This window comes from Penicillium riverlandense (assembly GCF_028828495.1).
Source record: "Penicillium riverlandense strain IBT 135883 chromosome Unknown utg000001l_segment0_segment0, whole genome shotgun sequence".
In the NCBI taxonomy this organism is placed as follows: domain Eukaryota; kingdom Fungi; phylum Ascomycota; class Eurotiomycetes; order Eurotiales; family Aspergillaceae; genus Penicillium; species Penicillium riverlandense.
In genome coordinates this window covers 4,959,971-4,986,218 of record NW_026643194.1, presented here as the reverse complement: position 1 = coordinate 4,986,218, position 26,248 = coordinate 4,959,971, and the positions used below count along the sequence as shown (strand labels likewise).

General features: G+C 53.7%; 13 protein-coding genes across 13 annotated transcripts; 2 read left to right on the top strand and 11 right to left on the bottom strand.

Annotated features, from left to right (window-relative positions):
- Positions 1 to 190: 190 nt before the first annotated feature.
- Positions 191 to 788, top strand: N7474_002015 (RNA recognition motif domain-containing protein; the record flags this gene model as incomplete). The annotated part of the gene is made up of 4 exons (XM_057193430.1): positions 191 to 213; positions 281 to 367; positions 433 to 546; positions 614 to 788. 4 exons carry the CDS (start codon positions 191 to 193, stop codon positions 786 to 788), a joined length of 399 nt encoding a protein of 132 aa, XP_057058383.1.
- Positions 789 to 1,362: 574 nt separating this feature from the next.
- Positions 1,363 to 3,202, bottom strand: N7474_002014 (uncharacterized protein; the record flags this gene model as incomplete). The annotated part of the gene is made up of 5 exons (XM_057193429.1): positions 1,363 to 2,180; positions 2,255 to 2,648; positions 2,709 to 2,772; positions 2,838 to 2,980; positions 3,053 to 3,202. 5 exons carry the CDS (start codon positions 3,200 to 3,202, stop codon positions 1,363 to 1,365), a joined length of 1,569 nt encoding a protein of 522 aa, XP_057058382.1.
- A 368-nt stretch (positions 3,203 to 3,570) lies between these two features.
- Positions 3,571 to 4,820, bottom strand: N7474_002013 (putative DnaJ domain protein Psi; the record flags this gene model as incomplete). Its single annotated transcript, XM_057193428.1, has 3 exons — positions 3,571 to 3,863; positions 3,924 to 4,613; positions 4,673 to 4,820. 3 exons carry the CDS (start codon positions 4,818 to 4,820, stop codon positions 3,571 to 3,573), a joined length of 1,131 nt encoding a protein of 376 aa, XP_057058381.1.
- A 547-nt stretch (positions 4,821 to 5,367) lies between these two features.
- Positions 5,368 to 7,256, bottom strand: cp1 (putative carboxypeptidase S1; the record flags this gene model as incomplete). The annotated part of the gene is made up of 2 exons (XM_057193427.1): positions 5,368 to 7,065; positions 7,140 to 7,256. The coding sequence occupies 2 exons, from the start codon at positions 7,254 to 7,256 to the stop codon at positions 5,368 to 5,370; spliced, it is 1,815 nt and encodes a 604-aa protein (XP_057058380.1).
- A 650-nt stretch (positions 7,257 to 7,906) lies between these two features.
- On the bottom strand, positions 7,907 to 10,180 carry N7474_002011 (putative poly(ADP)-ribose polymerase PARP; the record flags this gene model as incomplete). The annotated part of the gene is made up of 6 exons (XM_057193426.1): positions 7,907 to 8,479; positions 8,539 to 8,621; positions 8,689 to 9,497; positions 9,610 to 9,880; positions 9,948 to 10,061; positions 10,114 to 10,180. 6 exons carry the CDS (start codon positions 10,178 to 10,180, stop codon positions 7,907 to 7,909), a joined length of 1,917 nt encoding a protein of 638 aa, XP_057058379.1.
- A 736-nt stretch (positions 10,181 to 10,916) lies between these two features.
- On the bottom strand, positions 10,917 to 11,520 carry N7474_002010 (YbhB/YbcL family Raf kinase inhibitor-like protein; the record flags this gene model as incomplete). The annotated part of the gene is made up of 2 exons (XM_057193425.1): positions 10,917 to 11,317; positions 11,397 to 11,520. 2 exons carry the CDS (start codon positions 11,518 to 11,520, stop codon positions 10,917 to 10,919), a joined length of 525 nt encoding a protein of 174 aa, XP_057058378.1.
- A 681-nt stretch (positions 11,521 to 12,201) lies between these two features.
- Positions 12,202 to 14,418, bottom strand: N7474_002009 (lipid-binding SYLF domain-containing protein; the record flags this gene model as incomplete). The annotated part of the gene is made up of 1 exon (XM_057193424.1): positions 12,202 to 14,418. One exon carries the CDS (start codon positions 14,416 to 14,418, stop codon positions 12,202 to 12,204), a length of 2,217 nt encoding a protein of 738 aa, XP_057058377.1.
- A 1,015-nt stretch (positions 14,419 to 15,433) lies between these two features.
- Positions 15,434 to 16,421, bottom strand: N7474_002008 (electron transfer flavoprotein subunit beta/FixA family protein; the record flags this gene model as incomplete). The annotated part of the gene is made up of 3 exons (XM_057193423.1): positions 15,434 to 15,516; positions 15,579 to 16,230; positions 16,365 to 16,421. 3 exons carry the CDS (start codon positions 16,419 to 16,421, stop codon positions 15,434 to 15,436), a joined length of 792 nt encoding a protein of 263 aa, XP_057058376.1.
- Positions 16,422 to 16,634: 213 nt separating this feature from the next.
- On the bottom strand, positions 16,635 to 18,680 carry tah18 (NAPDH-dependent diflavin reductase; the record flags this gene model as incomplete). The annotated part of the gene is made up of 4 exons (XM_057193422.1): positions 16,635 to 18,102; positions 18,159 to 18,257; positions 18,306 to 18,481; positions 18,540 to 18,680. The coding sequence occupies 4 exons, from the start codon at positions 18,678 to 18,680 to the stop codon at positions 16,635 to 16,637; spliced, it is 1,884 nt and encodes a 627-aa protein (XP_057058375.1).
- Positions 18,681 to 18,904: 224 nt separating this feature from the next.
- Positions 18,905 to 19,789, bottom strand: N7474_002006 (DNA-directed RNA polymerase III subunit C31; the record flags this gene model as incomplete). The annotated part of the gene is made up of 3 exons (XM_057193421.1): positions 18,905 to 19,296; positions 19,376 to 19,622; positions 19,682 to 19,789. The coding sequence occupies 3 exons, from the start codon at positions 19,787 to 19,789 to the stop codon at positions 18,905 to 18,907; spliced, it is 747 nt and encodes a 248-aa protein (XP_057058374.1).
- A 264-nt stretch (positions 19,790 to 20,053) lies between these two features.
- Positions 20,054 to 22,009, bottom strand: N7474_002005 (uncharacterized protein; the record flags this gene model as incomplete). The annotated part of the gene is made up of 1 exon (XM_057193420.1): positions 20,054 to 22,009. The coding sequence occupies one exon, from the start codon at positions 22,007 to 22,009 to the stop codon at positions 20,054 to 20,056; it is 1,956 nt and encodes a 651-aa protein (XP_057058373.1).
- A 174-nt stretch (positions 22,010 to 22,183) lies between these two features.
- Positions 22,184 to 23,540, top strand: N7474_002004 (COP9 signalosome complex subunit 6; the record flags this gene model as incomplete). The annotated part of the gene is made up of 3 exons (XM_057193419.1): positions 22,184 to 22,445; positions 22,512 to 23,000; positions 23,074 to 23,540. 3 exons carry the CDS (start codon positions 22,184 to 22,186, stop codon positions 23,538 to 23,540), a joined length of 1,218 nt encoding a protein of 405 aa, XP_057058372.1.
- Positions 23,541 to 23,996: 456 nt separating this feature from the next.
- Positions 23,997 to 25,818, bottom strand: N7474_002003 (OSTA/TMEM184 family protein; the record flags this gene model as incomplete). Its single annotated transcript, XM_057193418.1, has 6 exons — positions 23,997 to 24,743; positions 24,805 to 24,954; positions 25,008 to 25,133; positions 25,192 to 25,489; positions 25,565 to 25,715; positions 25,773 to 25,818. The coding sequence occupies 6 exons, from the start codon at positions 25,816 to 25,818 to the stop codon at positions 23,997 to 23,999; spliced, it is 1,518 nt and encodes a 505-aa protein (XP_057058371.1).
- Positions 25,819 to 26,248: the final 430 nt, after the last annotated feature.

Below are 26,248 nucleotides of genomic sequence, written 5' to 3'. Positions count from 1 at the left end.
GTAGCATCAGTGATGTACTGTGGTATGATGCGTACCAAAAAAACCATGTCCCTCCCACACGAACAGGCATTAGTCAATAAGTCGTATTTCCCCCCGCCTTTTGGGTCTGAAATTTCTCATCATTCCCTATTAATTCTCTCACCACCTACCTTCTCATAATCTCATATGATAGTAGCCTGTGCCATTCATAATGTCGGCAAAAGTTTATGTTGGGTAGGTGCCAAGTGGTTTTATCAACTCTCACCCACTGGCCTGCCACTTACACTATTTGAACAAAAAGGAATCTGTCCTGGAATACAACGGATGAAGGCTTACGAGGAGCATTTTCTGAGTATGGTCAAATTCTCGATGCAGTACGTCACGTTCGGTGGCACCTATAGCCACGCTTTACTTGGGTAGAGCGTATGCAAAGATCACGCTGGGTGCTAACAGTGTACAGATCGTCATGCGTGACCGTGACACGGGTCGGGCGAGAGGTTTCGGCTTCGTTACCTTTGGTGATCCTACCGAAGCAGAGGCGGCAATAACAGCGCTCAATGACCAAGAGTAAGTATACGTGCTCTGTGAAACTTATGTTGAAAAAAACAATGCCTAACGAAGTGTCATATCACAGGTTAGATGGTAGACGTATTAGAGTCAACCTCGCTAATGCTCGCCCTTCTGGTGGTAGTGGATACGGTGGTGGGGGCTACGGCGGTGGTGGCTACAGTGGTGGCTACGGCGGTGGTGGTGGTGGTGGTGGCTACGGCGGTGGTGGCTCTGGTGGTGGCTACAGCGGCGGATATTAGGGACATGGCTGTTAGGCCCAATAGTGACAGTAGCAAAGCTGAATGTCGTATCATTGGCTACACGGGTCTTGAGGTGGACGAGTCTTTTGCTCGCCATATTAAGTGGTGCGCTCGAATTTCCGTTATTGAGCCCAAGAAATCCTGTATAGAGATCGTCACTAGACAAAGAGGCTCGTCCCAGTTGCAGCTTGCAGTTGACTGAATAGCCAGTCCCACTTTGTTGACCCAGGAGGTAAAGGAAAAGGGCCTGATGCAGCTGCCATCCTCACAGAAACACAGTCGACGGTTGAAATTCTGCCCTGTACCGTGCTAAGCGCGACCCTATACTTTGTTTAACGGAAGGGGCAAGTGAAACTCGCAAAGCGACCAGTCCTGCCTAATATGTTGCTGGAGGCGGGCGACCAAGTTTGATGATCTTGCAGGATCCCTTCGTTATCCCTGTTACTTCCCAAAAAAGTTCTTGTGGCATTTAGGTATACATTTATTGCGCGGACGTAAGGGCTATGCATGCAGATGACAGGGAGGAAGATGTACGGTGGTCCTAACGGATACCCCGAGATCAAAAGCAGCAGCTTCAATCCTTCTTCGTATGCAGTGTCCCCCCGTGTCTCTTGGAACCCACGCCAAAAGACCACGCCACGCGTACCAGTCGGAGAACCACCCAGAGGAATCCCAGTCCAACCACAAGCACAGTTCCTAGCTCGATATTCCTCGCCTGGAACAGGCCCTCTGCGCCGCGGAGACGCAGCACAGGGACATCGATATGCTCCACGAGTTTCGCTGCAGCAGTAGAGGAAGAAGAAGAAGAAGGATGTAATTGGAAGAACATAGTGCGCGGGCCGAAGAGGCCATCCCAGCCTAGATTCGTGCGGTCGAAGGGGTTAGTCCCCATCTTCGTGCCGTCCTCGGCAGTACAGGCCCAGAAGACGACGGGCCAGGGTATGTCCGCGGGGCGGTAGCCTGATTCCGAGGGATCCAGATACCGCAGGTGGAGTGGGATCGTAGCGGTCCAATTGACCTCAGTTGACTCCGCCTGAGGAGTGGCTAGTTCAAGCAGCCAGGTGGAGCCCCAGCGCGGGATTACCCAGTCTGGGGCTTCGAGGTCGGTTTCACCGGCTAGAGCGCGGAGGGCGACGAGGTTGTGAGATTGGAGGAAGAGGGAGTCGGATGTTCCGAGCTGGTACTGGTCTCCGAAGACGGTGGAGGGGAGGGTGAGATATGTGTGCAGGGCGCAGGTTGCGTACTCCGGAGCAGGGGGTCGTTGGAGGGAGGATTGGGGCATTGAAATGGATAGTGTTGGGTGCAGGCCTGTTGGAGGCGGGAAGGAGATTGTATAGCTTGCCTCTTTGGGCAGCGGGTGGTGACGCGATGGAAATGAGAACATGGTCGGCTCTGTGTGTGGTTTGAAGTCAGCTTATTTGCTTACACGCCATGGGAAGGTCTGAGAAGAGCAGGTCCGTCCTTACTTAGTTTCTTGTCCTTCCCAACCACAGCTAGTAACCCTCCCATCTTCAAGTCCTCAAGATCAACAGCCTTGTCACCGCTCAAGATCCCAAACTCGACCTGGTCTGCGCCCGAGGTCGGCTTCCGGATCTCCTCCGTCCAGCCGCCGCTCGGCGGACTAGTCCAAAGACCCGTCAGGGTCAGGGTGTGCGAGATACTGTCATAGTCGATATCGAGCGAGTCCGCCGAGAGCAGGGAGTGGGCATTATCGAGACATGCGCGGTCCTTGCGCTGTTCACAGGCCGTGCGTCTGATGTAATCGACTAGTTGTTCCAGCGAGGGAAGTCGAGTGTGGAATTGGAGCGTAGCAGAGGCCGCGAATCGAGTCGAGAGGAGCGGCGGCGTGATGAATGACTCCTGGATTTGAAGCGGTGCGGTTAGAACTGGCCCGTTTGACAAGATACAGTGAGGGCTCACCTCTGGATTCGCGCAGTCGACCCCATCCCCGAACACTGCGCGCAGCAGCGGACACAACGTCTCCCTGCCAAGTTTCACACCCATTCAGTCTCCCATATTTGTAAACTTAGGTCCAGACGTCTAACTCACGAGGACCGATCCGAGGACAGGGGGGTGTAGAAAACATGTAGACCGGGCGAGACTCTGCTGGCAAAGGGCGCAATGGCATTGTAGGACCGTTCGGTCGACCAGCGGAGATGAAGCTCGTGCGACTGCTGGAGGACGGTGCGGAGCTGGTACTCTCATTCGTTAGCTACTTTCATTTCCGAGGAGCGACACCACGCTGAGCGTTGCTTGATTCTCACCTCCTCCGGGAGCTCGTCCAGTCCGACGGTGATTCGGTCTTCGCGCGCAGCGTCGAGGGCGCGAACCGACAGGGCCGAAGCGGTCAGCTCGGCTTGAGATTTGTCGAAGGGGGCATTGTCGGGCTGGACAAAGGTGATTCGGCGCTTCATTTTGGTAGCATGTTATTATTATTGGGGGGAGAAGATGCGAGGATAACTGAAGCATTTGAATGTTTGGATGATGTGGAGGTCTGCCGGGGCCTAAACGGGTTTAGTGTAAATTGTTGATATTTGCTTGTATAGATATGTTTAGATAGATTCTTTACTATTTTATTCCTATGTGATAGACAGTCAAATGGACTCAGAGCATAATAATTAACCGCTTCCCACTGTCTCTGCATGTTGAACAAAAATAACATTCATTTCATCGCTGTCGTTGAATCAACCTCTCCAAGAAAACAGAATAATTGCACGCTCACACCAACGCCGAAGATATGCTGGAAAAAAAAAAAAAAAGGAAAGACCAAAACTCAAAAGTTTTATGGGAGAACGTCTTTGAGAATCTCCTTTTGTTGTGCTGTCAAGGTGGTGGGGAACTTGACATTGACGCGGACGACCAGATCGCCGCGCTCGCTGGGTTTCTTGGAGACCACCATGCCCTGACCCGGGTAGTGTTCCTCAAAGCCCGGCTGCGTCGGGCCAGCCTTCTGGACGCGGATGGATTTGCCGTCGATGGTGCGCACGATCGTTTCCCAGCCTGTGAGGGCCTCCTTGAGGGTGAGGTCCACGGTGACGATGAGGTTGTCGCCGACACGCTTGAAGACCGGGTGCTCTTTCTGTGATAACGTTAGTTTGATTCATAGCTCAAATAAATCGGGTGTATGGGAAGGACCTACCTCTTTGACAATCAGATGCACATCTTGTCGACCTCCTTCTTCTTGATCCCCAACATTCTTGTACTTGATCTTCGAACCAGCCCGCAGACCAGGCTTGATGCTAGCTTCGAGCGTCACATCCTGAACACTGCGCTTGCCACTCGAATCAAACGCCTTACTCTTCGTGACCACCTTCTTAGTGGTCCCGCTGAAGATCTCCTCGAGAGTCAGCGGCAGATCCTTCTCAATGACAGTGGGTTCAGGCGTCGGGGCGCGGCGGGCATTCTGCGAAAATCCACCTCCGCCACCTGGACGAGCAGTCCGGAAACCACCACCGCCGCCACCGCCGCCGCCGCCGCCCATTCCATTCAGCATCGAGAATATATCATCATCGTCAAAGCCCATACCCCCGCCGCCACCGCCGGCTTTGGCGAAGTTGCGGAAGATATCATCCGCGGCGCTGAATCGGAACCCGCCGCCGCCACCGCCAGGTCCAGTCGAGAAGTGGAATGTGCGAGTTCCTCCGCCGCCGGGCATGCCGCCGAACGAAGAGAATCCTCCAGGCATGCCTCCTTCAAAGCCGCCGCCGGGGGCACCACCACCAGGCGAAGGGGGAGGGCCGCCGCGGAGCAAATACTCGAGGCCGAATTGGTCGTAGACTTTTCGTTTCTCGGGGTCTGACAACACTTCGTATGCTTGGGATACATCTGTTCGATACAAAGTTAGTTGTGCCTCTTTACCATAAGACTAGAGAGAGAGACCATACCTTTGAACTTCTCTGCGGCATCCTTGTTGTCCTTGTTCTTATCGGGGTGCCACTTCAATGCTGCTTTTCGATAGGCTTTCTTGATCTCATCCTGAGTTGCGTTGGGCTTGATGCTCAAGGCATCGTACAATTTGGTTTCAGCAACCATGGTGTGTAGTGTGTGGATGATAGGTCAGGCTGGGAGCAATTGAATGTGAGGCGGGAAGTTAAAAACCAGGGTTGGAAGCTGGCCACCCGGTCGGATGCAAGAGGGTTCTCGAAGGGAGGAGAATGTTCGGTAGGATTCAGTAGGAAGGGATGGAAAAGAGGGCGGGATTCGAGATAAGAATGGGGATGGTGAACAGAGTTGTGTATGTAGCAGGACACGAGAAAGGATGCGAGCTAGTTAGTACTGAGTGAGGTGCGTTTAAGAGTGAAGAGAAACCGGTGAGCGAGTGAGCGTGGGGAAGCAGCGCAGTGACGTGTGACGTCGTCGAAGCTTCTGGAAGATTCGATCCTGACGGCGTTGAGGGAGGATGTGGAAAAAAGAAAAGAAAGAAATAAGCACAACGAGACCTCGCATATACTCATCCATCTACACTCTCTATCACTGTATCTTGTATGCAATGGTCTCTCTAACGCTTGTTCTACTATACTAGACAGCTCCCGGTCCATGGCATCATCATGCCCCACTTGGTGGTGGTACACACATCCGGTCACCCTTCCTTCTCCACAACAATATAATCCCGAATTGTCGCAGTGCCATTGACCACACGGGCAATTTGCTCTGCAGTGCACGTTGATTCCAGAGCAAGAATATAGCACACCGGGCCTGGGCTCTCGGGGACCTGATTTTTAATGTGCCAGGTCGAATCTGGTCCACGAGTCGAGTAGGAGCCATTGGCAGCAATGTCCATCTTACCCGTTGCTAAATCCCGATTGAACAGAGTGCGGTGGAAGATCTCATATGCCGTCTCGGGCTGGTACGCAGGCACCTCATGGCCGGCTTCGTATACACGAGTAAATGAAAAGTTCCCGTGCTGGCGCACCTGCCCGCCGACATGCGACGAATTGGTGTGCAGCGGTGTATATCCTGCTGCGCGGAAGGCAGCTGCGTCGGCATAGTTGACGCCTAGACTCACCTCCTCGCCGCCGATCCAATTGCAGGCGTAGTCCCGGTCGCCATATACCAGAGCAACCTTGATCCCCGAATCCAGCACATACGCCAGATCGTCGAGGTATCCCCGCACGTCTGAGCGTGGGTAGTCGCCCGTTGAAGAGAAGGCGTTGTAGACGGCATTCGAGGTTTCGGTATAGTTGATAGGCACACCTAATGCCTGCTGCACCCAGTGCTGGTTCAGGAACCCCAGGAAGTAGTTTGGCGGGTATCGATCTAGTTCCACGTGCGAAATATCATAGTAGCCTCTCCCGGAGTACGAGAAATAGGCACCCTCAACTGCATTACTGCAGAGGCGATCGGCCACCTGACAGGCCTGGTTCACGGCGGGGTTGTTGCCATACATCTGCGGGTCGCCCTCCGCTGCGAAAGCCCGGCAAAGGTCGATCTTGTCGCGGCATCCGCCAGGCCGGTTCCAGGCGTGCATGGCTTTCTTGTAGACAGTCTCGTTGATGGCATTGATGCCGTAGGTGTTGTTGAATGCCATATGGGGGTAAGACGGCCCCTGCACGAGGAGATCCACACAGCCGTTGATGATGCCCAGTGTGTCAAGATGGATGTAGTGCGTTTGGCCGGGAGCGGTGATACTGCCGTTGGAAATCTTCTCATTCTGCTGTTGGAAGAAGGCCGTAAACGATGGGCCGTAGCGACCACCATACGATTCGGTCCAGATACTGACGCGGTCGTCGAGCGGCTTATATGCGGGAAATTCGGAGAACCAGGTCTGTGCAAATTGCCACAGGGAGCGCGCGGAGTTCTCGGTGCTGTTGGCGGACGCTCTCTGCTTCCCGCTGGCGGTCGTGCCGACGTAGAATGTATTATTCTGTTTGGGCACTCCGTGCGCAAACTGAGACATGTTCCACGATGCACTAACCTGGTCATAAGTGCCATTCGTCGCGACGTCGTAGCTGAAACCGACCTGATTCGGCTGGTCGATATACAGCATGTTGACGTGGTTATTCCACGACCAAGGGTTCAGCTCCGTGGAATTGGAGTCTTGGTTCACACGGCACGGGCCATTCTCCTGCATAAGTCCGATCATGGACGAGCTGCCGGGGCCTCCATTCATCCAGATGGACAGAGGCGCATTCTTGGAGTCGTTACGTGCCTCAAAGAACCAGAAGAAAGTATTGATTGGGTAGGCTTGCTCGACATGCACGTTATCCAGTGTCCCCGGAGGCAGGTGCACATACCCGGAGTAAGACTTGACTCCTGGGGTCGTTTCACAGATACCCGGCTATATATGAGTTAGTTTTGAGCCAGGCCTTTTGGGAGGGAATTTGTAATTGCCTCTTTATATGAGATCTTCACGCCTTTCTGGTGCTTCGACTCCACTACCCTCAATCCCTCGGGTGTGGGCGGAAAGTACTGCGCAGCCGCGGAGCCGACCAGCGCCACCGTGGCCAGCCAACTCAAGTAGAGAAACATAAGGCACAGTCACCAAAAAGAGAGAGTACAGGCTTCACGGAGAATATGGGAGACTAGTTGACTAAAATAGTCGCTCATACTGGCAATAGTGGAGCAGGAACAATCGACGCCTCATCGATTGTCCGACGCAGAGCCAGAGGAGACATTGCTCCATTCGGACTAGGCATTGCGGATGTAACGACAGACGAGATGTGGGGAACGTTCGCAAAAAGTGTTGACGTTGGGTCAGGAACATCTATAGTGGAGACGTCAGGCGACTTGAAGTGCCCAAACTACCTTATTTCTGACTCCCGTCTTTTCACCTTTCTGTTCCCCCAGATACATCTACATCACTGACACTAGTCATTCTAATTATTAATTTTTGCAACTACATTGCCAAGACTATTTGAATCCGTATTGCACCGAGCCAAGACAGTTCGAGTCCGACACAGACGGTTGATAGTGGGCCTGCCGATCCCGGCGATCTACGGATCTGTAGATCGTAAATTGAAGCAAGTTTCGTTGTAATAGGGAGAAAATGCTTTTCGTTAGCAGGGATGTTCGTTAGTCCATGATCCGTTAAATCGAGGAATTATTGCTGGGTACTTTCTATCCAAAAATTAAACAGAAGAAAAGTAGCGAAGAAGAAAACAACTCCGCGTATTGCAGCTTCAGGCTCGTTCGGCTGTCAGGTGCACCAGGTACCGGATTCGAACCTGGTCAGGGTTCCAGACGACGTATTCATTGTAAAGTAGTTTAGGGTTGTGTCGCCTCAAGTATCCCTTGTGTACATCAGGCATCGAGACACCTCTGAGACTTGGATGCACGTACATGGCATCATGCCAGCAACGTAAGTAATTTTTTCCTGCACCGATGGCAGAGATGTGGTTGTTAGCCGTAGCCTGTTCCTTTGCCTTGTAATTGGCACTGGTGTTCGCGATTGTATTCGGCCCCATCTCTACCTCACATAGCAGCAGCAAGGCCTTGTTACCGAGACCTTGATGATCGCAGTACCCAATCGATTTGCTTGACATGTCGGCGAAATAAATTCCTTCGCCGAACATGCAGGGTCTACCTCCGGTTTTGACAAAAGGCCGGACTTGCAACCCTCGGTTGAGGATCCCGACAAGCCCGGCGCAGGTTGACCCATGCCACAGAAGCATGCGATTGCTGGCACGGTTACCGGCCGACTTGGCTAGCTTTTCAGCTTCACCGGGGCGCTCAAGCCGCACAATTCCAAGGAGCTGTGAGTGAGTAGACTGTGAGTAACTGGTTAAATAATATGAACCAGAAGGTCACATACTGCGTATTTGTACCTGTGTGTAGTCCCGATTGAAAGGTGCAAGTAATCGCTGATGGCTCTGAACTCGACGGTATCTTTTGACACTTTTTTATTATCAAAAACTCAGCAATGTTTCTCAGGCCTTGTGGAAGAATGTAAGTTGACACATACCTGGAGCCAATTCCTTCAAGTTCAGTTTACTCACTACTCGATCCAGGTTATGCACTGTGGTGTCTGGGCCTAGTCGGCTCATCATTTCTATGGAGACCTTCATGTCCAAAAGGGTGCTGAGAACCCGAAGCTCATTCTCAATGTCCTCACTATCTTCGTACAAAACGAAAGTCCCCCCTACCGATGAGGGGTTAACGATGATGGAGTAGAGTTTGCTCAGTCGCACGGTGTGCCAGGGAGTCTTGGGATTCTTCAGTGCAGCCTTCTCTGGGTCACTCATGCCAGGTCTCACCAGATCCCTCAACCTTTTCTGAATTGCAATCGCAATCCTCAGAGAATGTTCGCTCAGTTCGCCCGATGTCCTGCCTGCTCTTGTTTTCCAGACCTGTTTGGAGATATTGAAGTTGTGCTTGTCGAATATGAACTCCATAACCTCTTTGACGGAGCCGGTTAAAGTGCATTTCACTGCCTTGTCCGTTGTGAGATCTAAAATATCTCCTTCGTCGTCATAAGTGCGTGCAATGAACATTTTGTGCCCTATCTTGGGCACAGCGTTCCTGTTCCCCCAGGAATGGCCACTCTCCTTTTTGAAAGTGGCGAGAAACTGCTTTTTGGCCGCTTCAAGACTTGTCGAAGTTTCCAGGACCCTTCCTTCGTGAGGATAACCCCCGTTGCTCAAGCTGAACCACGTTTGGTAAGTTTTTGCCTTAACATCGAAGAGGATTTGAAAGCGAGTCAGGTTGGCTGCATTAGGCAAAGCGGAAGGGTTGAGATCGGCCAGGGTCGCACCCATATCAAGCCACTCTCGTCTATCCACACAATAGTATCCTTGACTGTTTCCAGTGCAAATTCGTCAATGGCCTGATCATGGTACAACCCATTAAAGACGAGCACTTACATCTGTTCAAAGTGGTATCATACCGCACGTCAATAGGCATGCAGAGCTTTTTGATCCTTGTGATCTTGATCTTCTTTGAGGGGCGCGTGCCACCCTCTGAATCCGCATCAAGCCTACGTTTTCGGGACTGAGTGGGAGTGTCCTCACCCTGCGTTACTGGGAAGGCAAGTTCACAAAAATTGCTCTCCTTGAGTAAGAATGTCTGCGTGCTTAGGGGGGTCTTTTTCTTAAGCGACTCGGTGAGCCAGCGCAGCGAAACAACTGCGCAGCTCTGGAGGGCTCTAGCTCGCCGGACTATAACAGGATAATGGACAGAATTAGAGGGTGGTCAACAGCAAGGTAGGAGGAATTGAAGGTATACCCTTCCAGGTCTGGCAGTCCACGTCTCGCTGTGTTGTGACAAGATGAGTGCATTGGTGGGTAACCAGGTATGCAAACCGGGCGCCCTGTTCCTCCACCACCTGCTTTACCTGGTCTAAGGAACAGGATGTCAGTAAGGTCGCAGCAGACAGCGCTCATTGACTCACGATGCCTTATGCCGGAAAGGTTCCCAGATGCCGCGATAACCAGGCCAGACAGTGGTTTCGGATTCATGATGAGGCGATGGGAAAAACAGGGAAGATACGCTGCTAAAGCAAGGTGTCTCTCCTGAGGCAAAGCTGTAGCAGCTGGTCTTATATTAGACAAAGTTCGAAGTCTCTCAGGGAAGTCCAAGGTGGTCAGAGCCATACAGGTAAGAGAGTGAGCAAGATGGTGTGGTGGATGCGGTATGATCAGTGATGCTGAACGAGGAAGTCCAGGGCAGCAAAGCCTTTATATTAGTGTTCGCCAAAGGGAGAACAAAGGCATGGATGAGGCATCTCCAAGAAGAGTGCTTGCCTCTTACTCTTAAATGGAAAGTACTCTCAACTTGGTGCCAGCAATCTGAACACTAACGAGCCCTAAGTGCGCCCTGGCCCTTGTGTATCTTCTTACCAATATCATTTACCATTCTAGTAGCTGGGCATGAGTAAGTAGACTTTGGATTGCCGAATATCTGGGGACTATAATATAGAGAAGACACTCTAAGCACAGTGCCATCTAAAAGTGTATACAGGTACCACCCGGGAAGAGCTACATTCAGGAACTATATTTGGCCAAGTATAGTAGCAAGGGCAAAGCTACGGCCGTAGACAAAGAAACGCCATAGGACAGAGCAAGCAATTGCATTTTTAACTATCGTTAGCAGAGACTATCCGCAGACAAGCCACCAACCAAACAAGCGCACAAAAAGACAAACAGTAATCCCCGAGAAGACATCCACAAATCCACCTAACTAACCTGCCCTAACCTAATTACTAGTAAAGTAATTAAAAGCAACCACATCCCCCAACCCAATCTCCTTGGCCCAAGCATCAAGATCATAGCGCATGCGGCTCCAGTTCCCCAACGTCTTTCCATCCGCAGGCGCATACTTCTTATAATCAAAGCCCTCAGGCTGCTCATACAAGAAGAAGGTATACCGGTGCGGGGAGCTACCCGGCGGCGGGGCGGGACCGATATAGTTGGCGACGAAGGGGGCGTCTGTGCTCAGCGATTCGCCGGACACTTTCACATCTGGCTGGATCCAGTGCAGGATGGGGCCGAGGACGTCGAAGGAAGGGAAGGGGGCGTCGATGTCTAGGCTGATTGCCAGGTAGGTTTTTGTCGGGGAGGCTGAGGGGAAGGATAGGGTTGGAGGGGACTGGGCGTCTATATTGTATCATATTAGTTTTATAGGGAAAGAGAATAATTATTACCTAGGGTAGATGGGGGCGAAGAAAGAACTTACCAGCTCGAGGGATGTACTGTCCCGGCTCCACGCTTGTATGCTGCCCCACCTTCAAGCCCAGGAGCTTGGACTTGTCATTCTCGATGAGGGCGAGAGCGGCCTTGACGCTTTTTTCGGAAGGCATTGTTGCAAGACTCGTGGAGGAAGAATTTGACGAGAACAAGGTGTTGGAGAGAGAGAGAGACCGAGAGGGGCTGAGATTGGATTAAGGCCTCCCTTGTTGTTGTTTCTTTTGCCGACTCCCGGAGTTTAGAAGAGAGCTCGGCGATAAGACCGTATCTCCACGACGATCGTCGCTAGTGTTGATAGAAGAATACTGTTGAGGGAGCTGATGAGGCAGTAATAATGAGAAGAAAGGGTTGGGGGGAGGGTAGTAGCTGGCGTTTATTATCGAGGGGTTGGGAATAAGGTTTGGTTGGATATGGTATTGGCTGTCGTCGAAGTGATGATGTCAGAATAGATGTGGCTTATCGCAGGGAAAACAGTGTGAAATTCAGGGCGGGATCGAATATATATAGTACACCATGCTCCATCCTGATAAATAAACCCTAGAGCGCGATGAAGAAAGTAGACCTTCATCGAGGCACAACCCATCCAACCCGTATAACCGAGAAACCCACCGCCCAATAATTCAGACGCCATGCTTGAAACAGAATAGATGAACCTGAACCATCTTCAAGGTTATATAGATAACACGCCAAACTTTTCCATGAATAAACTCCAAAAGCCAGAACCGTATGCACGAGGTATCATGAAGACATAAATGACAAGGAACGGGTAAGAGAAGAACAGACAATCCCACCCCCTAAGCAGTCTCGGCAGAGACAGAGCTAGTCACAGCCTTGTCGGCTTCGGTGTCAGCCTCCGTGTTAGGACGCGACTCGTCGATGTGGATCTCTCCCAGCTTGTGGTCAAGCGGTTCAGTGGGTGTCTCGGGCCTGTGTTCTTGTGCTTGGTCTTGCTCTTGCGCTTCCTCTTCCTCTTGCTCTTGCTCTCGCTCTTGCGCTTCCTCTTGGTCTTGCGCTTTCTCTTGCTCTTGCGCTTCCTCTTGCTCTTGCTCTTGCTCTGCTGTAGCCTCCGGCTGGTCAAGAGAGACAGTCTCAACTGACTCTTTCCGTTCAGCGGGGAGATCCTCCTTCACGATAGTAGCGTCTTCAACATCCGACTCGTGGCCACCATCCGACTCGTAATCACCGTCAATAGAGTGGAATTCCTCCGTGTCAAGCGGTGTCTCAGGAATTGACTCCACATCGTCTTCATCAAAATCTTCATCGGTAACGGCAGGAACAACTGCGCTGACCTGCAGTGTTTTAACGTTGGAAGGAAGGTCATTAATAGGCTCAACAGATTTGATAGGCTCAGCAGACTCAGAGCGCTCGTTGGATTCAGTGGGCTCTGTGCTGTGACTGGAGTGCGAGAGGGCGGTTGGAGAAGTGGAATCCTGGCTGGATTCAGAACCCCAGATGTGCTGCGGGTGATGCTGCGGGTGGCGGGGAGGAAGCGCAGGCGGCGTGGGACGCTTTGCCTTCGCGATGGTGACCAGGCGAGCACGGGTGAAAGTGGGTGACTTGGACTTGGAGTCGCTGGATTCCTCTTCCACCAGGGTCGGGGTAGTCATGACAGCCTCGTGCTGAGTGACGGTAGCGTTGCTCACTTCGTGCACTTCCAGGTCATCCTCAGAGTCGATTTCATGCATATAATCCACTTGTTCGTCATCCTGCTCTTTCTCTTCCTCAGCATCCCAACGAACGGGTTCCTCATCCCACGGGCTCTGTTGCGCCGCAAGGTCGGTCGACTCCTCCTTCGCGCTGCGGGAGGATGTTCGGCTTACTGACGTCGGCGCAGTTAGCGGAGCGTCATCAGTTTGTGTGCCACGGTCTGCACTCGTGTAGCTCTGGACACTCGCGCGCCAGCTGCTGGTGCGCCAGCTATTCCGCGGCGAGCTGTCCGCGCTGCGCCGCGAGAGCGTAGTGAACACGGGGCTGTTGTGGTGTGGCCGAAATTCAAAAACATCAAGGCTTGGCCTCACCTTGGTGCCGGCCTCCCGAATGAACAGGCCCTCGGCCTCCAACGCTTTCACTCCGTACGGGTCTGGATCGTCTTCGGCCGGCACGCCAAAAGGTTGACTGTCATCTTCTGGAAGCTCGATGTCGCCGGGTGTTTCGCCCGCCGGCGCGACAAGACTCACGTCGACGTCGGAATCGCCTTGTGCTGCCTTGATGGTTTGGAGAAGTGTGTTGATGGAGTCGGGCGGGAATCTGACTTTGCCGGCCAGGATATCGGTGACTGAGATGCGTTCACCATAAAACCGCTCGTTCTCGTCGGTGCGTTCGATGATAATGGTTCCGTCGACGGCCACTCCGGCATAGAGGCCTTTGCTCTTCATATAAGTCCAAATCGGCGACTGGCGTTTGTGTACCTCGGAATCCAGCACGCCGCCCATACCAACCGGCCCAGCAGCGGCACTGACCTCGCCACCCAGCGTACAGCGCACCTTCTTGAAGGCCTCGAGCGCCTCGATTGTATTGATGATCACCACGCAATCATATATATCGACACCAGCCAAGAATCCAATGCCAGCGGTATGCAACATAATCCCCGATGGCGGACTCCATTCACCGGTTTCGGGTATCCGCGCAAGAAGCACACCACTCCCACCCGATCCGCTCATCCAGAGCCCGGTGCGCATCGTCGTGAACACAGCTATACCCTTGGCCTGCTTCAGGACATTGGAGGGGATCTTTTTGATAACACGCTGCTTGCCCTTGGGCCGATTAATCTTGCCCTGGTCATCGGTCGTCACCTCCGACTCGGGGGCATAGAAGCCATCCTTACAGAAGCTGCGCAGGATGCGCGCGGCCTTGTCGCTCTCTTTGTCGAGGGACATGGGCCAGAAGGCCTCGGCGCCTAGGCGGTTGGAGAGCCGGTTGACGGGGCCGCCGAGTTTGTCGACGGTTTTCCATGCTTTGTCGAAGCCGCGCTTCGAGTAGCCCTTGGTCTTGTCCCAGTTGAAGGGCGGCATCTTGGGTGGGTTGGGATGATGGGTTGAATGAGAGACAAGTGGACGTAGTGCCGATCTAGAAACAGGACACGGTCGAAGCCCTCCTGCGAACAGCAGGCGTGGGAGAGGGGGCCTCTCCCCAAGATTCCTCGTTCAGTGGCTTGGAATGGCGCGCGCGAGCGAGTCGGGTTGCAGGAATCTAGGATCGGCGGGTGGCTGGAATGTGGCGAGGAATGTGTGAGGGAGGGAGATGGTGGTTGTATATTACTACTCCGATGATTATCATGAAACCCACGACGGACTGGTGGCTGGGAATAATGATGGCGAAAAAGATGATATGGTGAGATATAGTCCGGGTGCGGAAGGAAGGTGGAAAGGAAGGAAGTGAAGAAGGGATCGATCACATCACCTTGACAAATCAAGGGTACCTGTATATTCTACTGCCGGAAATTCCAGGAGGCGGGCGGGCTTGTTAATACTGATCGGGTCAGACGGCAGACAGAAGAAGGTCAAGCAGGGCCGAGTGGCGCCGTGGATCCGTTAAACGGCGTGGACGTCATCGACTTGCGCGTGCAAGGGACTAGGCAGACATACTTGGATAGGCACTGACTGTCTGTATAACCATCCGAATGCCATTGTTCACAGTATACTTATTGTCTGGGATTGTTCTTGATTCGGTCACAGTTGCTTCGGACTAACTGGGTTATAGATGTCTCCAATAGATCACCCCCACCGCCCCTCCATTAAATGAGCCAAATGCGGGAAGGATCTAGACCCGGGCTATTCCCAACTACGGTAAATAACTGCACAAAGTCCATAGGAATATGACTAGGATCCCAGCAGATTCGAGTTCAGACGGTCGGACCACCTCGGTCGGCCTCGAGGGGTCCCTAGGTTCATTCAGGTGGCACCGGCGGGATGGCAATCATCGTGCCCTGTACAATAAGGTGATCATGTGATCAGACGAGGCTAGACCATTCTGGGTTGGATAGTCTATCACACTACTACAGAAGAAAAAGATGGTATATACACGGTCCTACAGCGCACCCAATTCCTTCAGCTTGGACACCAGACCATCGACATCCTCGACCTTGCCGCCGCCCGTGCGTGGAGGGGGTTCTAGGAGCGACCTGTCAGCGAGGGAGCACATGGAGAGCATCGAAAGAGAAACAAAAACATACCGGTAACCTTCAGCGTCTTCAGCCGCCGAGTATCCTCAACCCCAAAGTCGGCAAGAGTCTTCTTCTCAAGCGGCTTCTTCTTCGCCTTCATAATATTCGGCAGACTAGCATACCGTGGCTCATTCAGACGCAGATCCGTCGTGATAACCATCGGCAGCTTCGTCCGCAGCGTCTCAACACCCCCATCAACCTCATGCGTAATCTCCACCGTCCCAGCCTCATCCTTAATCTCAACCTTACTCGCCTGAGTAGTCTGCGGCCAGCCCAGCAGCCCGGCAAGCATCTGGCCCGTCTGGCCCTGATCGCCGTCGATAGCCTGCTTTCCCAGCAGAACCAGGTTAATATCCTCTTTCTCGACGACGCTGCGCAGCAGCTTGGCGATCGTTAGCGGCTCGGGCCCGCCGTCGCCCGATCCCTCGGGGACGTCGATGTGGAACGCCTTGTCAGCGCCCATGGCCATCGCGGTGCGCAGCGTGTCGGCGCATTTGGGGCCGCCGGCGGATAGGGCCAGGATCGAGTCGACTTTCAGGGGGCCCTTGCGCTCGCGCAGCCGGACGGCTTCTTCGATGGAGAGCTCGTCAAACGGGTTCAGGGAGTGTTTGACCCCGGCGGTTTCGACGCCCGTTTGGGCTTTGTTGATTCGGGGCTTGATCTGTAGAGCCGGCGGTGTTAGCAGTCGGGTGTGATGGATTTCACAGTTTCAATGCCGTGGGCGTGGTCCTGTGACAGCATCGGTGGGCTTCGTGCACAACCGACCGTCCGACCGGCCGGAGAGAAAATACGAACCGCGTAGTCGATGACCCGCTTGACGGGCACCAATATCCGTAAACCTTTACTGGCCATGATGAATGAAGGGAACGAGCAACCTGGGGAACAATTGCTCTCGAGACGAGGGAGAAGTGGGAGAGAAGAGGGAAACGAGTCAAATCGCCGACGCCGCCCGAGTGTAGCCTCACCGCCCTGGGGTGCTGCCGAGGTTATGCTTGTATACTACAAAGTACGGGGGTACTCAATTATGCGATGATCATGCTGATGATTGCTATGGGATGGAGTTAACTACCACGTCTCCTGCTTGTACCGCCCACTCTTCTCCATCCCGATCAGGTACTCCTCCGCCTGGGCCCGATTGAATGGATGTCCCGACGTGCCTCCATGTTGGAACGTCTCGATGAGCGCCTCGCGAACGGCCTGGGGCATATGGCCCGAGGAGCCGCAGATATATGCCGACCCTTCCATGTCATGCAGAAGTCGGAAGAACAGCCCGAAGTGTTGCCGGATGGTATCCTGCACGTAGACCTTCTGCTTCTGGTCGCGGGAAAAGGCAGTCAACACCTGCAACTGCACCCGTTCACGGAGCTCTTCCCAGTCTTCCTGGAAGAAGAAATCGGCCGTGCGGTTACGCCCACCATATAACAGGATGGTAGGTCCGATTGGGGGTTCGACCCCGGGGTTCTGCTCGCGGTAGGCTTTCACAAGCGCCGCTTTCTCCCATAGCATTGACCGCAGCGGCGCCACGCCGGTGCCAGGACCGATGAGCACGGTTGCGCCGGTGAGCTGCTGAACGGAGGAGTTGAGGCCGCCGCGTTGGAGCTGCACCCGTAGTGTGCTGCCGGGCTGCAGCACGGACAGGTACTTGGTGCAGACGCCTTCTCGGATCCGCTTGATCACGGTCTGGTACTTGACAATGGCGACGAGCAGCTCGAACTGTGTGTGGCCGCCTGGTGTACGTTTCCTCTCTCCGCCGCTGGCGATGCTAAACTGGCGCGCTCGCATAACGGGCAGTACCGATACCGCATGCTGCCAGGGGATCTTGACAGAGTCGAACTCGTGTAGTACCTCCAAGATACTGCGCCGAGGCCGCGTCGTGTAGTCCCAGAGTTCGTCAAGATACTCCGGGTTGGTAAATTCTAATAGCCGCTCTCTATGCATGGAATCGTTTGTGTAGTGTGCAATTGTGGAAAAGAAGGATCGCCGAGGTATGGCTTTGAGGTCGAGATAGTCAGTGAGGAGCATGCGTAAGGTGAGGTTGGGGTAGGAGTCGAGATCGGGGATTGGTGGAGGTGCTGGAATATTGCCCGTAGGAACCAGTGAGATTAGTTGGTCTGCTTGCTCATTCCAGCCCATCAAGTCAATCAGGGTTTGGACGTCGGCCGGGACACTCTTGGGAGTAATGGCGATCATATCACCTGGGACATAGGAGACAGATTCAGGCACAGTCAAGCAGATGTGCCGCACATCCTGCCAGTGCTTGGGTGGCGTCACCCGTCGATTCTCGACTAATGTGGCGGAGAGAGTGTGTGGAAGGGGTCTGGTATCGTGCTCCAGGTGGAGCAGCGCAGCGGATTTCTCTGCAACGGGGTGTTTCTCTGCGGCGCTACAGGGTTCTCCTTCATTTGGACGTAAGATCCATTTCGGTGGCAGTTGAACATCATCTGGGATTGGATGTTGCCCCGAGGGAAGCGGATGCCTGTCCAGCAAATGCTTCCGAAAATCCGTCATCCATGGTATGACTGTGCCTTCGAGTCTGTTGAATAGAAAAGAATTTAGCTATGCCAACGGATGGAGAAGAAAAGTACTCACCCTTCTGGATGCTGCTGGTCTGCTTCGCCAGACGGGTAAATTTCATTGGCGCCTAGCTGCAACAATCGCTTATAGAGCTTGCGTGCTGCCCAATTGAACCTGTGTTTCCCGTCAATATAACACCTCAAAAGTTCTGCAGGAACATACTTTGGATAGGAACTATCGCCCAGCCCAAAGGACGCAAAATTGACCCCCTTCAGATATGTGGCCGGTAGCCGCTTCAAGAGTAGCGACTTCCAGAACGTCCGTGCATTCGCAGGGAGATCGCCCTGGCCAGTGGTTGAGACGACGAATATAGTGAGGGTGTAGGAAAACAGCGTTTCCTATATCCAAGATTCAATTAGTCACAACAACGTCGTAGTAAAGAGGAGGACCGCATACCGGGCTGGACTGATTCAACTCGCACACATGCGTCGCGAACCGGAGGCGTTCGGTCAGGGCCCCCAATTCCTCAGCCACCTCTTGCGCATTGCCGGTCTCAGAGCCATAGAGGATGAGTGCTGAACGCTGAGGACTGCCCATGCTGCGTCTTCACTGGTGCGCAAGGGAGAGAAAACAGCAACGACCGATAAATTCACGCCGATTTCGCCGAGCGGCTGACGTCATCCAGGACCGATATCGCCTACATGTATAACTTCTAGGATGTCGATAGGGCGGCAAGATAGGTAATAGTAAGAATAAAATAGCTCAGATAGAATCGCTCGGCTGAGTAGGTCAACCAAGATGCAAGCAAGGGTATCTCAATATCAATAAGTCTCTTCATCACCTCCACCTCCCCCGTCCCCAAACCCATCATCAAACTCATCATCGCCAGCATCAAAGTACTGTTCAGCATTATAATCGCCTCCCATTTCATCATCGTCGTCCTCAAAGTCATCATCCACAATCTCATCCTCTGGTTCCTCGTCTCCATCCAAAACATCCCTCTCATCCGCCTCCGCATCCACCTCGTCTTCATCTCCACCGCCACCAACTGCTCGCCGCTTCGCCGCAGCATCATCCACAGCATCGTCCTCATCATCTTCAAATCCGCGCTTGAGACCGGCTCGCTTCTGGGGCACGTAGCCGTCCATCGTTGCGCCGGGCTGGTAGCTGGGTTGGAGGGTTTGCCAGAGCTCACGGGGGAAGAGTTTCATGACTGTCATCCGTCCACCCATTAGTCTCTGCTATGTATAATCACAGACATCATGGGAAAATGCCATGCTGTGTATGCTCACCATAAGGCCGTTCATTCATCTTGGGCAGCGTCCGCGGTTTCTTCAGATACCGACTCGAGAAGGTAGGCATGCCGTGGAAGGCATCGAAGTTTGCGCGTGCGGCGCTTCCTTTCTTGGCTGTTAATGAAGCCGCGTCGACGACAGAGTAGTACGGTCCTTCATGGGCCCGTCCGCGGGCAGCCCGGTAGAGGTCCACCTGTTTTTGTTCGAGGGGGGTCAATGCCCGGTTGAAGGGGACGATGTATTTCTACACAACCGAATTAGATTTCGGAACCTGGCATAAGAAGGGCTGCAGTCGAGCCATACCGGATAGAGAGGCGTGGGAGCGTTGACTGGTTCGCGGCCTGGATCCGCGTCGAAGGTGAACTCGGCGCCGGGCATGCGCGGGCCCTTTTTGGCGCCGAAGCGGGACATGGTGGGTGATTGAGGAGGGTGGTCGGAGGAGATAAAGCCAGATAGAAAGAGTCTCACTTCACCATTATTATTGTTCGGGAGTAAGTCGTCGAGCAGCTCGGGTTGGTTGAGGGAGAAAAAAGATGGCGGAGTGATTCACCGCCATGGCCTAGAACGGGAACGTAGGGCTTAGGGTTCCTCCGATAAGATCTACTACAATAGGAAATAATAAATGAACTAGAGCAAGTTTGCCATAACTGAGGAGGATTAATACAGTCTCGTAGATCATCGTCCGACAGCCGCTACCTGGTTGGCACCGCCAGTGACCGGGCCCCACGGTCCTTCGTTCACCCGCTGCTGCAGAGTCCGCATAATGTCTTCAAACCCTTCCATCTGCCCGCCCTGTTCACAAAGCCGGTTATACAGTGCCACTAGGACCTCGTACTTAGCAGTCGCTACCTTCCAGACTGCATTCTGAGAGTCACCCGCACCACCACCCACAAACTCCGCGTATGATCTCGGTGGTTTGAACAGGTAAGGTAGCAGAGTGGTCAGTGCCGGCGGAGTGAGTGTAGCCCATGCTCCGGAGATAGGTAGCAGTCCACTGCTGGCGGGGGATACCTGACCGAGGCTTTCTTCTGCTGGCAATTGGTACCGGGACGAGGAGGCATTAGACACGTGAGATGCAGGAGGTAATGGCTGCCAGTTGGAGATAACGACGGCCTTCATGAAATTGATTGCCGCCAGAGCGATGTCCTTCATCGCCATGATGTCTGCGGCTGCCACAACGTCAGACCAGAAGGTAGGCCGGTTATTCAAGTAGAGAAAGTAAAGCACGCGCGCTGCAGCTGCTTCGTGATGCCAGTCTGTTGGGGTTTGACCGGACGTGTTGAGGTCCATTGAATCAGACATCTCCGTCCGGGGAGGACCATGGAAGATCTTGCCCAATGCATGCAAGGCTTCTTCATTTGGAGGCGTGGTGGGGATTTTCAGTATAGGGTTTGCACCATGCTTGCCCGCCTCCACAAGCAGCACTCGCGGCAGCGAGGCCAAGACAGCGAGATGTCCGGCGGGGGCTTCGCCGTGTGCCCATTGCGCAGAGGGGATCGCGAGAGATCGATTAACGCGCGAGATGATTCCATCAAGAAGTGGAGGAGGATTCTGTAAGAGGTGATTAGGATATGACTCGGCATATCGTGCCACGTAAACCATGACCGGTCCAGCGAGAAAGCGGGCATCCACCACGTCCAGCTTCGATTCATCAAGGTAGTATTCCAACACCTTCCGGTGGAGATTCTGGGAGCACAGAAAGTCGAGCGCGGGAGATGAAAAGGTCGACGCAGACTGTACGTAGCTCCGGGCAACGAGGCCTGGGGCATCAATCTCCAACAAGTCACGGAAGAAGTTCAGCAGAGTCATATGCATTAGCACGTCGCTCTGATCGACCATCTGGCAGGCGGCGAAGTGGAGCAGGCTGCTGCTGTCGTACTTTGCTTCGATGTCTGGCACCTGGGACTGCGAAATAATGTCCCACCGTACGCCTCCAGCTTTTGTGAGGAAGTCCATAAGTCTGGCTTGGGCCAAGGTCCGTTTGCGCTTGCTCAAATCCCCTGGTGCATCGTCCCTGAGGCTGCACAGGCCAAAGAGAAGTCCATAGACGTCTTTATCCGTGAATACCCGCCGCCACATCAGCCCCTGTCCCGCATGGGCATTATGGGCGGTGTGGTCATATTCCTCCTTCTCGAGAGGGCTAGCCAGGTCGACCTCGAGAAGAGCCCATAACGTGTCGAGTGCCGCCTGCGCGACAGCTTCCGAGGAAGTCGACAGCCATAGCTCCACAAGCGACACTACCAAATCCGAGTCTCCTGAGACTATGGCCGCATCACTGGATGCTTGTCCTGCCTTGCCTAGCAGGGATAGAGCGAGCAGGTTGATCGGCGGGGAGGGTGTCTTGAAGCCCGCGACGAAGTCGATGGGAGGATCAATGGCGCGGAGATCGGTGAAGGTGAAGGAAGCTGTGGCCTTTGTCCCTAATGTCGTCAGAGGAGCTGGGTCTTCTTGAAGGACGGGGAGCAGAGCTGAGATTTGCGATAGAAGGGTGGCGGCGACAATAGGCGGAGTGGTTTCGACTAGCTGCAGCTTCAGTTTATCGATGAGGGCGATGTCCAAGGGGGTGGATGGGTCCTCCTGGACCTGGGCAAGGTGAGCCTTGACCTCTTCGAAACACGAAGGAACAGCCATGGCGACTGACACGAGATCGTCACAGCTTGTGTTGAAATCGAAAGCTGGTTGATTTGGCGGGGAAGCTGATTTAGTTGGTGCCTGAGGCAGAAGTCAAACAGAGCAAACAAAGAGCATGCCGCCCTGACCTACTCCAACTCTCAAGATAGACAGATAGACAAGCTCAACTCAACCATGGAGAATTCACTGCTCTCTCAAAAGTCGTCTGACTCGGGTCTTCATATCTCACTTCACCCCCTCGTACTTCTCACCGTCTCCGATCACATCACTCGTCACGCCGCTCGCCAGCAACAAGGCCCGGTCGTGGGTGCTCTGCTCGGCCAGCAAAATGGGCGCGAGATAACATTGGAGCATGCATTTGAGTGCCCGACGACAAACGGTCCCAACGGCGAAGTTCTTCTGCCAGAGGCGTGGTTCGAAGAGCGAGTGAAGCAGTGTCAGTAGTGTCGACAGACCCCACCCCCCACTCCGCTCATATCCGTACTGACAACACCATCTACAGTCAAGGATGTGCATAAAGTCCCGCCTCTCGATATAGTGGGCTGGTGGTCAACCGCTCCAGCGACCGGACCCGACGCTTCACACCTTCCGCTCCACCGACAGCTTCTCCAGGACTACAACGAGTCCGCCGTGTTCCTAGCCTTCCACCCATCCCAGCTGCAATCAGAAACACACACTGCCAAGCTGCCATTATCCGTCTACGAGAGCGTGTATGAGGGCGAGAATGCCACCGACACAGCGAAGGAGATGCAGGTAGATGGGGAGGAGCCCCAGCTGAACATCCGGTTCCGCGAGTTGCCACATGCTGTCGAGACGGCGGAGGCTGAAATGATCGGGATTGACACCATTGCCAAATCGTCTGGCACTGCTGCGAATGATATTCCGGCCCAGGAGGCTTCCGGGTTGAAACAGCAGAAACCGGATACAGGTCCGAAGCAGGGAGCCGAGAAGAAGAGCGTGCAGCCTGAGCTCTCGCAGGAAGAGGAAGAGTGTATGTTACACTTCCCAATGAGGATCCTACTCTCTATCACCTCAGCTAACTGACACTTTGTCTCCCACCGCAGTAATATCAAGCCTCAACACCCGACTCAACGCAATCCGCACTCTCGAATCCCGCATCTCGCTCATAAAGTCCTATGTCTCCAGCATCTCTTCAGCTGAGTCTCCCAGCACAGACACCCCCAACGATAAAGAAGGGACGCAATCCACACAGCTCTCCCACCCAATCCTCCGCAACATCAACTCCCTCCTCTCCCATCTCTCCATCCTCTCTCCACAGGAACAGGGGCCCCTCTCCATCGACGTCCTCTCACAGAGCAACGACGTCCTCCTGGTCTCGCTTCTGGGCCAGCTCGGCGAGAATGTCAAGGCCATGCGCGAACTGGGCCGCAAGTCGGCTGTTGTGCAGAGTGCGCGCCAGACTAGTTCTGCGCGCAAGAATCCTGGTCTCATGCAGAGTCGCTTTGAGGAGGAGCTCTATGCGCAGGGCATGGGTGGGCCTGGCGCTGCTGCTGCTGGGATGTATTCCTAGCTTTTTTGATAGGGTGGTATAGGCTGCGCTGGGCTTGCTTGTTATGACATCCATCTAGACGAGATCACGAATTCAACTATCTTTCTTCTTATGTCTGTATTGTTCTCTTAGTGCGAGCATGAAGTATCAAAAAGTCTTTCATTCAGTTGAGTATAAAATGAAACCCATGTCATCCATCCCAAGCCCAACCAGTATTCTATAAACAGTACACACTCTGACCAAAAGAAAAACCGCATAACAGACATCAAATGCACCTCGATGCAAAAACACGAGACGACCTCATGAAATAATAATATCAAGAAAGAAAAGGTGGGTATTTATGTCAATGAAGCGCAGCCCAAACGAAGGGGAACACATAAAGAAGATCTTGGAGCCTCTTCGCATTATGCGAGGAAACTATAAGAAATAATAGAATCAAAAATGGTGGCAGAGGGGTATTGATCCGTTGCTGTGAAATCATGACTGGCGGTTCTCGTTCTCCGGATATGGAGCTGGCGGCCGGTAGGGATCTGGAATAGGCATGGGGGCTTGTTCGCGTAGGGGCCCGTCATCTGGATAAGGGTTCGTCGCTGTGCCCGGATACTCCGGATTGTGGGGTTCGGATTCGTCGTAAGGCGAGGCGCCCTGACCGTAGTAGCGGCCAGAGAGGTCGTGGAGCCCGGCGTCAAGTTCGTAGGGGTACGAGGAAGCACCCAAGTGGTCGCCTTCGGGGTTGGGCTGCGCGTGAGAAAGAAGGATCTCGCCCTCCTCGTCTGGCGCGGATCCGTAGCGGCCAGTGCGGCCGCCAGGCATGTCAGTGCCGGCGCCCTCGTAGGCAGTGCTGAGCTCTGTTGGTTCATCGATGGTCTCGTGGGGCCGGCGGTAACTGGGGTCCAGCTTGCGGTTCTTGCGGCCGACGAAGAGCCAACGGAAGCCGCGGCCGATAGCTGCGATGAGGTCGAATGGGTTCATTGCATCTATTAGCGCTTTGACGCCGAACTTGCCACCCTCGTAGGACACTTTGCCGTTGCCGTAGTAATCGCTCACCTCACCCGCTGGGTTGGTGGCGTATTGCCGAAAGGAGAAAGCCCAGAGGTGCAGGACGCCGAAAAACGCCATCTCGATGTTGATCAGTAGCTCGGGTAATGCATATTTGAGGTCTGGGAGCTGAATCCTTTTAGTCCCCTTGATAGCGCCTGCCGAGACGAGCAAGTCGATAAAGATCTACAAAGTGTCAGTTCGTAGCTCTCGCCTATATGGGCAATGTATCCCCGGATGCACTCACCAATTGCCAGAAGGAAAGGAAAATAACCAGCTTGATGGAGAGGATCTTGAGGAAGGGCCGGTGCTCCTTGATATCCTTGCTCACTTGGTGGTAGAATTGGATCAGGCAGTACATCGCAATTGAGACAGAGATCGCCTCAAAGGTCACGACCTATAATCATGTCAATCCGTGGATGCAAATGTTGGACTCCAGAGCGGACATACCCAAACGTGCGCAAAGGCCGGGCTGAGAGAGTCCTGGCAGTAACGGTCACCCGCCTCGCTGGCCACCGCAACAATGGTCATCAAGACGCGCATAAAACAATATTGGAAAACGCCGACCCAGATAATCTATACGTGTCAGCCTAACTCCGAACCGCCGCCGTTTCACGTAGGTAGGCAGGCATACATTGAACCAAGTCAGCCCGTTCCGAGCATTCCGCCAGATCCCGCGTTGTCCGCCACAACAGGCGCTGAACCAACTCACTGGGAGAAGCCACGGCTTTGGCTGCACTCCACGGAAATAATCCTTCTGGCTGTGTAGGTCGGGGGCGATGTAGTGGCACATGAGGGCGAAGAAGGCGGAGATACAAAAGGCTTCGTAGCAGTCGCCGATGACCTCGAAATAGACGGCGTAGTGGTAGAAATAGATGCTGAGCCATGCGACGAGGGAGTAGATGGGGACCATGAACAAGATGCGGATGATGCTGCGACACGAAAGGGACCAAGGTTAGTCGATGCGATGCATCCAACGCGCGTTCAACGGGCAGACAGGTACTTACTGTCGTTGTTCTTCCGGCTTGCTGTAGTGGGTTGCATGGCCCATGATCAGGAAGAACGACACGGCGCAGGCGACGACGGCGAACACAGCGCCGACGAGCTCGCTGAGACGGTGGAAGGTGATGCCGCCATCCCACAGAGGGGCTTCGTTGACTGTTGACACGTTAGCCTGGCTCGCCCTTTCTCGGACTAGATGAGCGAACGACGTACTGGTCGCATTCTCCAAGGTGGCATTACACACCGTCCAGCTCCCCATTCTGGCTGGAGTGTGGTCGCTGTCTCTTGAGACAGGGGGTTGGCGGAGGGAGGATTTTCTGTTTATCTCTTATCGACAGGGGAGGATAAAGAACGCCACCGTCACGAATGACTTCTTTGTTGGAGGGCGCGAGGAGGGATTCACTCGAAGTAGTTAGGCGCCCCGGGCATAATAATAACAGTTCACATGAATTCTTTTTTTGGGCCTTGGTCTGTTTTGGGGGCTTGGTAGGGCTTGGCTTGGCTCAGCCTCGTTCCGGGCAGATCCACCTACTGGACTGTACGATGGGTAGAATAGATTTGGTCAAGGCATCACAAGAGACAAGGCAGTCCGGGTTATACACCGTGAACAAAAAAAAAACACCACTATAAACCTCAAAGTCGTTGAAGATGGGAGGTGAAGCCCGAATCGGGTCCCGATTTTATTGTCT